Source organism: Electrona antarctica (genome assembly GCF_951216825.1).
Source record: "Electrona antarctica genome assembly, chromosome: 2".
Lineage (NCBI taxonomy): Eukaryota > Metazoa > Chordata > Actinopteri > Myctophiformes > Myctophidae > Electrona > Electrona antarctica.
The window spans coordinates 43,035,181-43,048,385 of NC_136807.1; the positions used below are offsets into that span (position 1 = coordinate 43,035,181).

At 47.9% G+C, this 13,205-nt stretch overlaps 2 protein-coding genes across 2 annotated transcripts in view; both read left to right on the forward strand.

The window, feature by feature from the left end:
* samd11 (sterile alpha motif domain containing 11) overlaps positions 1 to 3,070 on the forward strand; it is a gene marked incomplete at its 3' end in the record, with an annotated part of 58,147 nt that extends 55,077 nt beyond the window's left edge. Inside the window, exons 6-7 of the mRNA XM_079515581.1 lie at positions 1,478 to 1,646; positions 3,013 to 3,070. Coding sequence (XP_079371707.1) covers positions 1,478 to 1,646; positions 3,013 to 3,070 — 227 coding nt within the window. The remainder of the gene's footprint in view (positions 1 to 1,477; positions 1,647 to 3,012) is intronic.
* Positions 1 to 13,205, forward strand: part of clstn1 (calsyntenin 1) — a 324,752-nt gene that overhangs the window by 5,538 nt on the left and 306,009 nt on the right. The window lies entirely within an intron of this gene.

A 13,205-nucleotide genomic window follows, 5' to 3' on the forward strand; every position in this document is an offset into this window, starting at 1 on the left:
TTCATGATGCTAAAATAAACCGGTGAACTGACTGTTCTGGCGGTTTTCGATTGCATTTTGTACTGGCCACCATCATGTTGTTAATATTTAAACTGAATATTCATTCCTTGCCATACGTTTAGAAATAGAGTCCAAGGCGAAGCACGCACATCCAAAGGATAAATGTACGCATGGGACAAAAATATGTAGAATGAAGAGAAGGGAGGTGTGCACACTGCAGTAAAGCTCCCAGGAAGTCACTTTAATGAGGACAAGGACAGCGTTTCAACTAGGGGTGTAACGATATAGTAACTGTATCGAAATATCGATTTTAATTGAAAGAAATCTAAGTATATCGATGTCTAAACAGCAACATATCGTATCGTGTGCATTGTATTTAGCAATTTTAAGGAGAAAAAAAAAAGAGGGGTTTAAATACTTTTCCATTCCTTATAGCTCCACACTCTATCGAAAAATGTGTGTATTCTATATGTCAGGATGGCGTGGGTTTGTCCATATCTGTTCAAATACAATGTCCATTTATTTGCCAGAGAATCACTGTGTTTCCCTTAAAAAACCTGCACAAGTTTCACACATATTTCATGTATTTGCGAAATAGTTACTGTATCGATGTTTTAATCATTGGATCGTATCGTATCGCCATAATGAACCAATATCGTCCATGTATCGTATCGCCAACCATGTATCGTGATACGTATCGTATCGCTGTTAAAATGTATCGTAACACCCCTAGTTTCAACCCAACGTGTGTCTTCATCAGGTCTGAACTGACGAAGACACACGTTGGGTTGAAACATTGTCCATGTCCTCGTTACACAGATTTGTGCATGTGTCCCCTGTGTGCCTCTGATATGCCCATATATGGGCATATCAGATCGGTGGTGCGACGTAGGTGTGACCCTCAGTATTTAATAATGTGATACTTTCAAAATAATATATTAAAAAAATAATCACACTTGGTGTGTGAAGTGAGGGGCGCCCACTGTGGCTGTCACAAGGGCATATTTAAAGCAAACATAAAAAGTCCATAGACTTTGCTGCACACACCAGAGTCGTAAAGATGAGAGAGTTACGGCACCTCCGTTCACTTCATGGGGCCAGTCCAATGGCGGCTCTTCTACATAGACTTCTATTGGCGAAGAGTGACAAAGGCCTGAACCGGAAGTTTACGGAATGCATTGGAGTCTATGGGCTTTAGAGTGACAAACGAGTTACATGAACCACGTGACCGGGCTGTTTTCTGCCCCCTCATTGGCAGAACTCTCCTTTCAATGGCGCTGGCACACACCAAGCTATAGGCGGTGGAGGGGTTAGTGCCCCTCAAAAATAGCTGCTTTTTATATGTTTGAAAATGTACGACATTTCTTTCTAACAATTACGCGAAAACTATTCTAATTGTCTCGGATAATTGCGCTTATGTAACTACACGGCCTACTGGTGACTGATTGTAACTGCGGTGTCTCTCCCCACTGTGCAGAGAACTCCCACAGCCCGGCGCTGGAGGCGGGGGGAGGCCACAGCCACATGAGCCCAGAGGAGCACTACAGACGCATGATGTCTGCCCTCAGCGAGCACGGATCCTACGAGGAGCAACAGCAACGCCTCTACCAGCTGGCCAGCAACATGGGGCTGCCCACCCACGGTCAGTCTGCAATGCACACACACAGCCGAGTCGCTCCTGTGAGTCCTGTGTGTATGTGCGTGAGAGAGAGAGAGAGAGAGAGACTGTGGGACTGTCATCACACACACGTCCCTTTTCCACCGGGGTTGAACCGGTTCTGTTCTTTTGTAACTCATTTTGAATTGGTTCAGTTCAGGACCCTAAAAGTTGGTTCGGAACCGGAACCAACAATTATTCTTCTTGCTCTGAAGTGAGAACCAAAGTGGGCGTGTCACTAGTGTTCAGGTTGGAAGATACAGATGTGTTATTATGAACCATCATAAAAAATAAATAACGGAACCAGTTCTAGAACCATGAGTTCTTTTGGTGGAAAAGGGGCCACATAGAGCCACATAGACCTCCCCAGCCACGGTCCAAGTGCACACAAAATATACAGCTTATTACATGCTTTGTGTCATTGTGTGTGTGTGTGTGTGTGTGTGTGCGTGCGTGCGTGTGTGCGTGCGTGCATGCGTGCGTGCGTGCGTGCGTGCGTGCGTGCGTGCGTGCGTGTGAGAGATTATCCAGCCAAAAACATTCTTTTACACCCTATTCTTAGCTCTCATCCCGATCTTGTCCTCGATTACTGGAATATTATTTTGCTGATAGGCCACACTGACCCTCGTTCTCCTTGCTGTTGGCTGCTGGTAATGTTGGTCATTTTGGAGCGGTAGCTTGACGTGATGGCGGTGCTATAGTTGTCCGTCAGCCTGAGTAAGAGTGTCAGCTAAATGCCTGGACTGTAAAATCATCTTCACCACATCATTTTTTTAAACGAAGGCGATGAGGTCACCCTGAAAAGGCGTTGCAGATTAGTTCGTTTTACGACGTGTCCCACAGCTAGGTTTAACTGAACTTATAGGATACAGCAACTGTGCGTGCCTGTGTGTGTGGCCATCATTCCCATAACCACATGAACCCTAACGTCCTTATTTTAGAGTCGAACATTTGCAGAAAATATCCGATCAACAAGCTCGCAATTCGCCGCGTCACGACACGTTATGACTCTCGTGAGCTTGTACATCATCTATTTTCGACAAATATATTATTATGTCGAGAGAGAGACAAAAGGAGACGACCTATAGTATATAGACCCCTGGGGGACCATAGGATTTAAGTGATTAATTTATCTTTATTTCATTTATATTTTTCATATTATGCGTATAATATATACTGTACAGTAGCTGATGCTGAGCTTCAACTTAGAAATAGCTCCTCCTGTGCAGCAGGAACTGATCTACACAACAGCCTGCCTTTCCTTCAGCTTTCTTTAGTTTGAAGTGACTCAAAGAGTTCCTTTTTCCAGAAGCAGTGCCTCACAGCCCTTATAAACAACATCTCCCCTCCATCAGGTGTCAGCGAGTCATCCAGGCTGCACACTGCTACTTTGCTGCATGCTCTGTACTGTAGCACTGTGTTCTGTGTACTGTCTTAAGGCATGCCAACCTGGCTGGCAGTGTAAAACTCCAGCCACGGAGGAATGCTGACATTTCTATTTGCGGCGCCTGCCCACCCGATGTCAAAGTGTCACTCGGGGTGATTTCTGACCGCCGCGGCCCTCGGTTGTAAACCACGCTCGGAGCCTGGCGCGCACGCACCACCGCCTCCATCGATCCGGACGCTCTCCCTGGCCGCCGGCCAAGCGCTCTAAATCTCCCAGAACCCTGGAAAACACAGGCGTGGCCCACCACCCACTCCCCCCCCCCCCCCCCCCCCCCCCCCCCCCCAGCACCCTTGTGTTTCTTTTTCGCCTCGGTTTTCTTTTGCAACGTAAAAGTTTACTAGTGCTCGGTTGTGATATTACAGTTTTGTGGGTTTTAGAGACACGACTGTGGTTTGATGGGGGGAAAAGAGAATACGAGAAAAGTTGTCTCGTTTGGGTTTTTATAAGTTGGCTTTATTTTCGTTACGCTGCGTCTTTCAACTCGCCTGCCATTAACTGGTAACCTTTTTCTCCTGTTTTTCTTTTCTTTTTTTCTTCTTTTTTTATGAAAAAAACACAACATTAATTGCCACCAGGCTTTATGAGTCCTTTTTGCAGTAGCATAAATCTGATCAATGCCCCGCCGAATTGTACTTTGAGCTACTTTTATTTTTATTTGATTAGTAATGATTTTTAATTGCCGGCCGCAAATCTAGGGGGCGAAGCCTATAAATGTTTTAATTGCCTTTTTTCCCCCGTGCCTGAGAGGAGTTGGAGGAGAGGTGCAGTGCATTGTGGGGGTTTTATGGCCCAGGGTGCAGTCTGATGGTCGGCTTCCCTTCCCAGAAGCCTTGCCGGCTTGAGGCGAACGCTGTGGTGCAATGCAGAAAATACACTCCTCACTTCTACAGCACATTTCAGGTCGTTTGGTAGTTTCCACACAATCCCTCTCTTTACATTCTGCGCACACATTCCCTTTACTCCCTTCCAAGTCACATTTTAAGCTTTACTTTCTTTGTGCGGGAGAAGAAGAAGTACAGACAATAGTAGAAGGACTTCAGCAGGAAGAAGTAAGGGGGAGGAGAAAGGTCAGGGAACGTGTAAAATGGTCGAACTCGGAAATGAGGAGAGAGAGTAAATAACTTTCCCCTGTGTAAAATAATGAGAAAAAAAACTAAACAGATACATACAGGATGCAAGTTTATGGATTATTAATGATGCCTGGATGTTTTGGCAACAACTTACAGGAAATCACACGTACCATTTAAAACACATCATAGTAAAAGTTTCGCAAGAGTGTGCTTGCATTTTCTGTGAAATGTGCGTGCGTGCCGTGCGTGCGTGCGTGCGTGCGTGCGTGCGTGCGTGCGTGCGTGCGTGCGTGTGTGTGTGTGTGTGGGAAGAAGAGAGCATGTACATGATTCCTCTAAGCGGCTGATAAGCCATCGGCAGCACTGGCTTTGCCAACTCATCCTGGCAGCCAAGTCTTTGGTGTTGCTCATATCCCTCTCTCCCGTTCGTTTGGCATCAGGGAGCTCATACTATCTATCAACTGAGTTCTTATGCCGGAGTTGATATTAGAAAACTTTGTTTGCTAGAAATGGAGGAAAAAAAAACATCCTGATATAGCTTCACTTCTTCTTTCCCTTTGAAAGTGTTTGAAAAAAGACACACACACGCAGGTGCCTTTTTCATCAATCCCAAACCAAATTGGTTTAGAGCCCCAGCTCCAGAGCCAAATTAAAAGGGATTTAAGGATCAGAGCCAAACCTTTGTCTAAATAATTCTACCCGTTCCTGTAAACGTTGACACCCAAACTGGCCAAACAACAGACACACTTACGGATTTTTCAAAAATGTAGGAAAAGGCTTGCGAACTTGTGAACAGAAACAACATATGAAGACTATTCATGTTCCGCACATATTTTCACCAAATAGATGACAATAGATGCCATCACAGTTAGATCCGTTTTCACTTGGGGAGTGGCACAACAAGAGGCCACCCAGGAAATGTGAAAGCATGACAAATTCATAGAATAATTGGCTCACCTATTGTATCATCAGAAAGAGCTGCAGGTGACAATGCTGCTGTGACTTACTGTACGTCTCTTTGAAACTGCGTCTTTCCACTCATCGCAATTATTAGCATTTTAATTCAACAATTATGTCAAGTTCCTGCTCACTCTTCACCTGGCCGCTGTATTTTTGTCACATTTAAAATCTACCAAATGTCCATTTTCATAACCTCCTTCGGTAGTTTTACAGCTCCGCTAACATCACCCAACACAGCAGAACTCTGTGTGCAGCAGTGTACTGTATCATGCAACATTCAAAGCAGCAGCAAGCATGTACAGTACAGTAGAACTGCTAGTCTACATAGGGTATTTTTACCCAGCTCGCAGCTATGCTTGGCAAGCCAGCTAGGGTATTGTAATCATTCCTGTCTGTGTGCCAGTCTGTAAACAACTGAAGAATGGCCGGGCCGATATTCATGAGAATTCATGCAAATTCATGCAAATGATCAGTTGGCTGCCCCGAACAGATGCTCAACATTTGGCTTAACAAGTCAAAAGGTCAAGGTCAAGGTCACAATCCATTTTAAGGTCAAAACTGAGAATAGATGGGCAGATTGGATTAAACTTGATGGGCATTAGCTGTAGGCACTGGCAGTCCCAAAGACATGATTTTGTGTCCAAAGAAAAGCTAGATAAAATCAATATTTAGGTCAAAATTACACAATTGGTCAGGAACGGAGGAACAGAGACATATAAGAAATGTTTATGCGAGCGTGGTGCAAGCCTGCATGTAGCCAGGCAGAAAGCCTGCATGTAGCCAGGCAGAAAGCCTGCATGTAGCCAGGCAGAAAGCCTGCATGTAGCCAGGCAGCAAGCCTGCATGTAGCCAGGCAGCAAGCCTGCATGTAGCCAGGCAGCAAGCCTGCATGTAGCCAGGCAGCAAGCCTACATGTAGCCAGGCAGCAAGCCTGCATGTAGCAAGCCTACATGTAGCCAGGCAGCAAGCCTACATGTAGCCAGGCAGCAAGCCTGCATGTAGCCAGGAAGAAAGCCTGCATGTAGCAAGCCTACATGTAGCCAGGCAGCAAGCCTGCATGTAGCCAGGCAGCAAGCCTACATGTAGCCAGGCAGCAAGCCTGCATGTAGCCAGGCAGCAAGCCTGCATGTAGCCAGACTTGCTGGAACCAGGCAGCAAGCCTACATGTAGCCAGGCAGCATGTAGCCAGGCTTGCTGGTTTGTATCCCTCTTCCCACTTGTTCTGTTCCTGCTCACTCATGTTCTGACCACACTCCATCCCTCCTCCTTATAACAAGCTTGCATGCTAGTGCTTTGTCAGGAAAGATATACTGTACCTCTCCTGCTGGCTGTCACCCCTTTTCTACCCTTATACGACCAGATTTATTTAAGGATGGCAAGGCACTCAGTTGGTCAGAGTTTAACATGATTTATTGTGTCATACATGAGCTGTGGCAAAAACAATGGAGACCAAAACATATCTGTAATATAAAATAAAATACAAACAAATGCTTCATATCAAATGTAAATTAAATCAAGCATTATTATAGTCTCCACCTCCTCCTGCACCCTGCTTTCTCCCACTCGTCTCCACCTCCTCCTGCACCCTGCTTTCTCCCACTCGCCTCCACCTCCTCCTGCACCCTGCTTTCTCCCACTCGCCTCCACCTCCTCCTGCACCCTGCTTTCTCCCACTCGTCTCCACCTCCTCCTGTTCTAGCTGTTCTGAGAGAAGGGCTGGGAGCAGGGATGGGGGGACAGGGGGACAGGTTGGGAGCAGGGGTTGGGGGACAGGGGGACAGGTTGGGAGCAGGGGTTGGGGGACAGGTTGGGAGCAGGGGTTGGGGGACAGGGGGACAGGTTGGGAGCAGGGGTTGGGGGACAGGTATCTTCTATCTGGAGAGTTCTGATGTGAATGGCTTTAGTGAGAGCCCCTTGACACTGACCTGGTCTCTGGCGGTGGGCGTCTGAGAGAGAGGGGTCATAGCCCCCCACTCCCTCTCTTCCTCCTAGTCTTCCCCACTCCCTCATCATCTGTCTCTCTCTCTCTTCTCTCTCTCTCTCTCTCTCTCTCTCTCTCTTCTCTCTCTCTCTCTCTCTCTCTCTCTCTCTCTCTCTCTCTCTCTCCCTCTCTCTCTCTCCCCTGCCACACACCTTCCTCTCAAGCACTGGGGCTGCTTTTAACCCCCCCCCTTTTTTTCTTTTCTTTTCTCCATCTTCCGACTCTCCCTTTCGCCTTGGTCCCTGCAGAGCATCCTTTCATGTGTTTGAAGTGGTGGGCACAGAAAATGAAAGTGTGTGTGTGTGTGTGTGTGTGTGTGTGTGTGTGTGTGTGTGTGTGTGTGTGTGTGTGTGTGTGTGTGTGTGTGAGCGCGTGCGTGTGTGTGTGCGTGCGTGCGTGCGTGCGTGCGTGCGTGCGTGCGTGCGTGCGTGCGTGCGTGCGTGCGTGCGTGCGTGCGTGCGCAAGGTGTTTTTTGCGGGACTCTCTCAGAGGACCTGATAGGGGTTTTTTGGGGGGGGGGGGGGCAACAGAAGTGGCCAGGAGGGCTTTCCCTCCATCTTTCATATGATGAAAGGAGCAAAAAAGAAAAGGAAAAAAAAGGAGGGAGGGGATCGGGGGTAGCGAAAAGAGAGAGGTATAAAGTGGAGGGAGGGGTGGATTGTTGCATGTGGGCTGGTTCTGTATTGTCTCTCAGAGTAAACTGTGAGAGCCTGGCCTGATATGTAACAGTAAGCCATGGTGCTCTCCTAGGCGTCCCAATGCTTGTGTTTGTGCACATGGTATGCAACAGCACACAAGTTGGTCATCTGCGTCCAAAGTTTTGTTAGAACTTGTTTTGGTTAAAAAAATGTCTAATTGTTGCAGCATATTTTGGGCGCTATAAGGTCGCCCAGAGCCATTGAAATAGAAGGAGTTGTATATATCATGACCACTGATTTCATAACAATGATTAAACTGTAATAGCTTTATTATGAGAATGAATAGTGTCATTTTGAGTATCCAACATCTATCGTGATGAATGGATCGGTTCAATAATCCAGCCATGGTGAGACTACATGCGGTTATCAGGTGCTGTTGGACAGATTGGAGAGGACACAGTGTATGAGAGAGAGTAGTATGAGACTTTGTTTGAGGTGTCCTGATATGGACACCTGACAGCCAACCAGAAATGAGTGTTTTCCCGTAGCCCAAGAGACATGGATCCATCATCACGTCCAGTGTGTTGTGCCAGATCCTCATCCGACACGGCCCTGAAATATAATCCTCACTCCTCCACGAGGAGCTAGATTAATGTACCGATGGTCAAAACCTGCGTAACGGAATGAGTGTGCTGCATATTTCACATTCTCTAAGCCTCTGTACAACGGCTGAATACCTGAATACCTTTTCCTGAAAAGACAGTTAGGTTTTTGTGTGCGTGCGTGCGTGCGTGCGTGCGTGCGTGCGTGCGTGCGTGCGTGCGTGCGTGCGTGCGTGTGTGTGCGCGTGTGTATGGTGCGCTTCGGCAGAGGGAATGGTGTCTTTGTATACCTGCCAGTCCTCCTCAAAGCCACCGCGAGGCCGGCCTAGCTGTATCAGCGCAATGCTCGTCTGCATTCACGTGGTGAGGAAAGCCCGGCTTAGCGGAGGGGATTTAGGCCCAATTCCAGGAACGATGGCAGGGAGAAAAATGGGATGGTACAAAAGAGGGATAAGCGGGACGGGTCTGAGCGCCAAACTGGGACCTCCCAAAATAACTCGTGCACAGCGAAGGGACAGTTCTATGTTGGGTAGAGAAATGGAAAAGTGGAGAGCTCTGTGTGTGTGCGTGCGTGCATGCGTGTGTGCGTGCGCGTGTGTGTGCGTGCGTGCGCGTGTGTGTGTGAGAATGCAAGTGCAGGTGTCCACGTTAGGATGCTAATTCGCAGGTAAAAGGACACTGACTCCACTTCTATTTCAACAGCCCCTCACAGAGACAGACACACACACACACACACACACACACACACACACACACACACACACACACACACACACACACACACACATACACACACACGCATGCATGCATGCACAGTGCACACACATCAGCTGGCTCTATTGTAGATTGGCCTCTCTGGAGGAAAGAGCCCCAGATGACCCTAGATTCTCTCTCTCTCTCTCTCTCTCCACATAAAAGAGAATATTGGAGAGCGACAGGAGAGGAAGGGAAGCAAAATATGGTGCAAACAGTGGCGGTAAAGGGAAGCTCTATACTAGTGTATATGAACCCCATTTTAAAGCCACACTGAGGATATAGTATTATAAATTGTAAGGAATGATTAACACTTAGCGCGCCATTGCCGACGATTAAAGTCAATAGAAGCCTAATTTTGATACTGACGCTTAACGCCATTGCCAACGGCCTTCGGCAAATGAGCTTTTATAGCGCGTTCGATTGCTTGAGCCAAAATGCTACTCACGTTAGCTGGTTAGCTAGCTGTGTTGTTAGCACAGCACTGGATCACCCATCTTAGATCGTCGTCGCCATAAGAATCCATTCTATCCATTTCTTTCAATCGCCTGTATCTCCTATTCCTTGTCCCAGATGGCATTTTGGTCAAAACAGCGTTTCTTTGACGGCACAGATCGGACGATATAGAGCTCTCCAGAGCTCCGGTCTGGCTTCAGATGGTAAACAAGGCCTGTCCGCTCCGTGTAGCTTCCTAGGTTATGACTACTGCTCATGGACCGGAAATGGCAGCTTTTCAAAATAAGAGCTCAAATTAAAAAAATGCTGGCGTGAATTAGATCCTAATTTTTCAATAAATGCTAGCGGCCTAAGTGTTAACAGACTATTATCAGCGTGCACACAAATCTGCTGCAGCATCTGACGTTGTTCTCTGAAGGCTGCTCTGTGTACTGATTCTGTTGAACTATAAAACTGTTTGGCAGTATTTAGTAAGGTGTCTTGGTCACCATAGAGGTGCCTGTAGTCATCTTATCCAGGTCAAGTCCTTGGCCTTATCCTGTCACCCCTCCCTCCAACATATATGCAGGCTCACAGTGTGTGTGTGTGTGTGTGTGTGTGTGTGTGTGTGTGTGTGTGTGTGTGTGTGTGTGTGCTATGTGCATGTGCACATATGTGTGCATGCTCCAGGCTTATATTTCCCTCTGATCGTCCCCTTATCTCTCACAGCCTCACACACACACACACGCACGCACGCACGTGCGCGCGCGCACACACACACACACACACACACACACACACACACACACACACACACACACACACACACACACACACACACACACACACAGCCTCGTCTGCCGCCAGTCGAGTCCCCTGCGGCCTGGCGCAGCAAACAGATCGATACACCGGAGCTGGGCAGCATTAATATCTGTCGTTGCAAACCCCTCACCCCCCCCTCACCCCACCCCACCCAGGCGCCCGCTCAACTGCCCCAGCAATCACACACACACACACACGTTCAGACACCGATGCTCACGCACACACGTACACACACACACACACGCACACACACACATCACACTTGCACCAGTGGCGGAAATGGCCCCTAGGTCCCGAGGGATCTGTCTAATTAAAAAAGAGTGGTGGGGGCGGGGGTGAGGGGAACAGGAGAGAGAGAGAGAGAGAGAGAGAGAGAGGGAGAGGGAGAGAGAGAGGGAGAGAGAGAGAGAGAGAGAGAGGGAGAGGGAGAGAGAGAGAGAGAGAGAGAGAGAGAGAGAGAGAGAGAGAGAGAGAGAGAGAGAGAGAGAGAGAGAGAGGGAGAGGGCAGGATAGATTTTTCTCTCATTAGAAGCCATGTCTCCTGGTGTGGCCTGGCCTGGCCCATAATGACGAGGCCTCTACTCCTCTGAGGGAGAGCACGGAAGGGAGGGGGGTTACAGGACGTGGGGGGGCGGGGGGGGGGGGGAGAGAGAGAGAGAGAGAGAGAGAGAGAGAGACAGATTGGGGAACTGAGAGGAGATGAAGTGTGGTATTCAGTAGAGGACAGAGTTGCACAATAACATTCTCAGTGTTCATATAACTCTCAGGCCCCTCTCTTGTCCACCAAGAGAACTGTGGGTTCTAGAACTGGTTCCATTCTATCGATTCTTGGAACCTTGGTTTGTGCTTTCAAGGAAACGGCAGACATTTGTTGTTTTAGTTCCAGTTCCAAACCAACTTTTAGGGTTCTGAACAGATTCATTTTCAGTGGAAACACTCTGAACTGGTTCAACCAGTTCAACCCCTGGTGGAAAGGATCCTGAGAGTTACAAATAGACCCTTTTTTTTCCTACCCTTTTCATATCAAGGTTCATTCTTTTTTCTCCATTTGAGCCACGGACCACCATTTGAGCCACAGACCCCCATTTGAGCACAGACCACCATTTGAGCCACGACCACCATTTGAGCCACAGACCCCCATTTGAGCCACAGACCACCATTTGAGCCACAGACCACCATTTGAGCCACGGACCACCATTTGAGCCACGGACCACCATTTGAGCCACGGACCACCATTTGAGCCACAGACCACCATTTGAGCCACGGACCACCATTTGAGCCACGGACCACCATTTGAGCCACGGACCACCATTTGAGCCACGGACCACCATTCGATGACATTAAGCCTAAATGTTATCGTTGGATAGGATTTTGTCCACAATTCCATGCTCTATTAATGTGGTACCAACAGGCACACGTTGATCAAAATAACAATCCTTCATCATTCTCTAATTTGTGTAAAATGAAACCAAATGGACCCGTACGGGTCCAATTGGTTTAATTTTACGCTCACAAGAGTTAAAGATCTAATAAGGGTCTATTTGGTTACCAACTCTCCATCATTTAGCTGCATGGGGACCACCTGGAAGCCCCTCAAGGACCACTGGTGGTCCCCGGAGCGTTTTACTGCGTGGGGTGGAGGCAGAGATACGCTGAAGTTGCTTAAAGTTGGCCACGCGTTGGTGCAAAAATACAGGCTGTTATTTGTTTTGAAAACATTATCAGATGCACCGTCATTTTCCATGGTGCTGTTCCAGCTCTCTCTCTCTCTCTCTCTCTCTCTCTCTCTCTCTCTCTCTCTCTCTCTCTCTCTCTCCCTCCCTCCCATGCCATCCCCTTTATTTTCTTACACATTTGCTTCAAATTGCCAGCCTCAACAGCATGAAAGATGGATTTTCTCAGCGTGTGCTGAATTTATGTCCGTGCCAAAGCGCATAAGTTCTTCCAAGTGTGTGTGTGTGTGTGTGTGTGTGTGTGTGTGTGTGTGTGTGTGTGTGTGTGTGTGTGTGTGTGTGTGTGTGTGTGTGTGTGTGTGTGAATTTGTCTGTCAAAGTATATGTTTATTATCTTTGTTAAAAATGTATGTTTGTGTTCACACTCGCGTGCGTGCGTGCGTGCGTGCGTGCGTGCGTGGGTGCGTGCGTGCGTGCGTGCGTGCGTGCGTGCGTGCGTGCGTGCGTGCGTGCGTGCGTGCGTGCGTGCGTGCGTGTGTGCATACAGACTCACTGCCGGGATTAGAAAATGCATGTGGAACATTTTCAGCAGCAATATGGAATAAGCTGAGTGGAGTTTAGAAATGACTTACTGCAGTGTTTATGAGGCATCAGCATACTTTTTTAGGCCTCGTATCCCCCCACCAACAACTATGGCATAATACACAGTCCCTTTCCTAAAAGCATGCAGTAGCCTACTTCACTTCCTCCACCCTGAAGCCCCTTAAAGACCTGAAACAGTTGCATTTTATCGCCAACGTACAGCACAGCTCCGTTTTTAAGAAACTGCCGTATAAGCCATATAAGCTGGTTGAAATGTATAGCCGGTGGGATTTTGGCGATCTGAAACGTGTTCGCGAATAAAGCGGCGTTGTGAACGCAAGCGACTGGGATGCTAAATGTGTCTTTTATCACTCTTCACCCATCCCCTCTTTACTCTGTGTCCCCCAATCCTCTATCCCGTGTGACTTCTTCGTCTCCTCCTTATTCGCTTCCTTCCTCCCTCCCTCGCCTCCTTCAACTCTTCAACTCATCTGTTTCCACCTGCCTCCTTCCACATGCCCATTTTCTGTTTCTCTCTCTCTCTCTCTCTCTCTCTCTCTCTCTCTCTCTCTCTCTCTCTCTCTC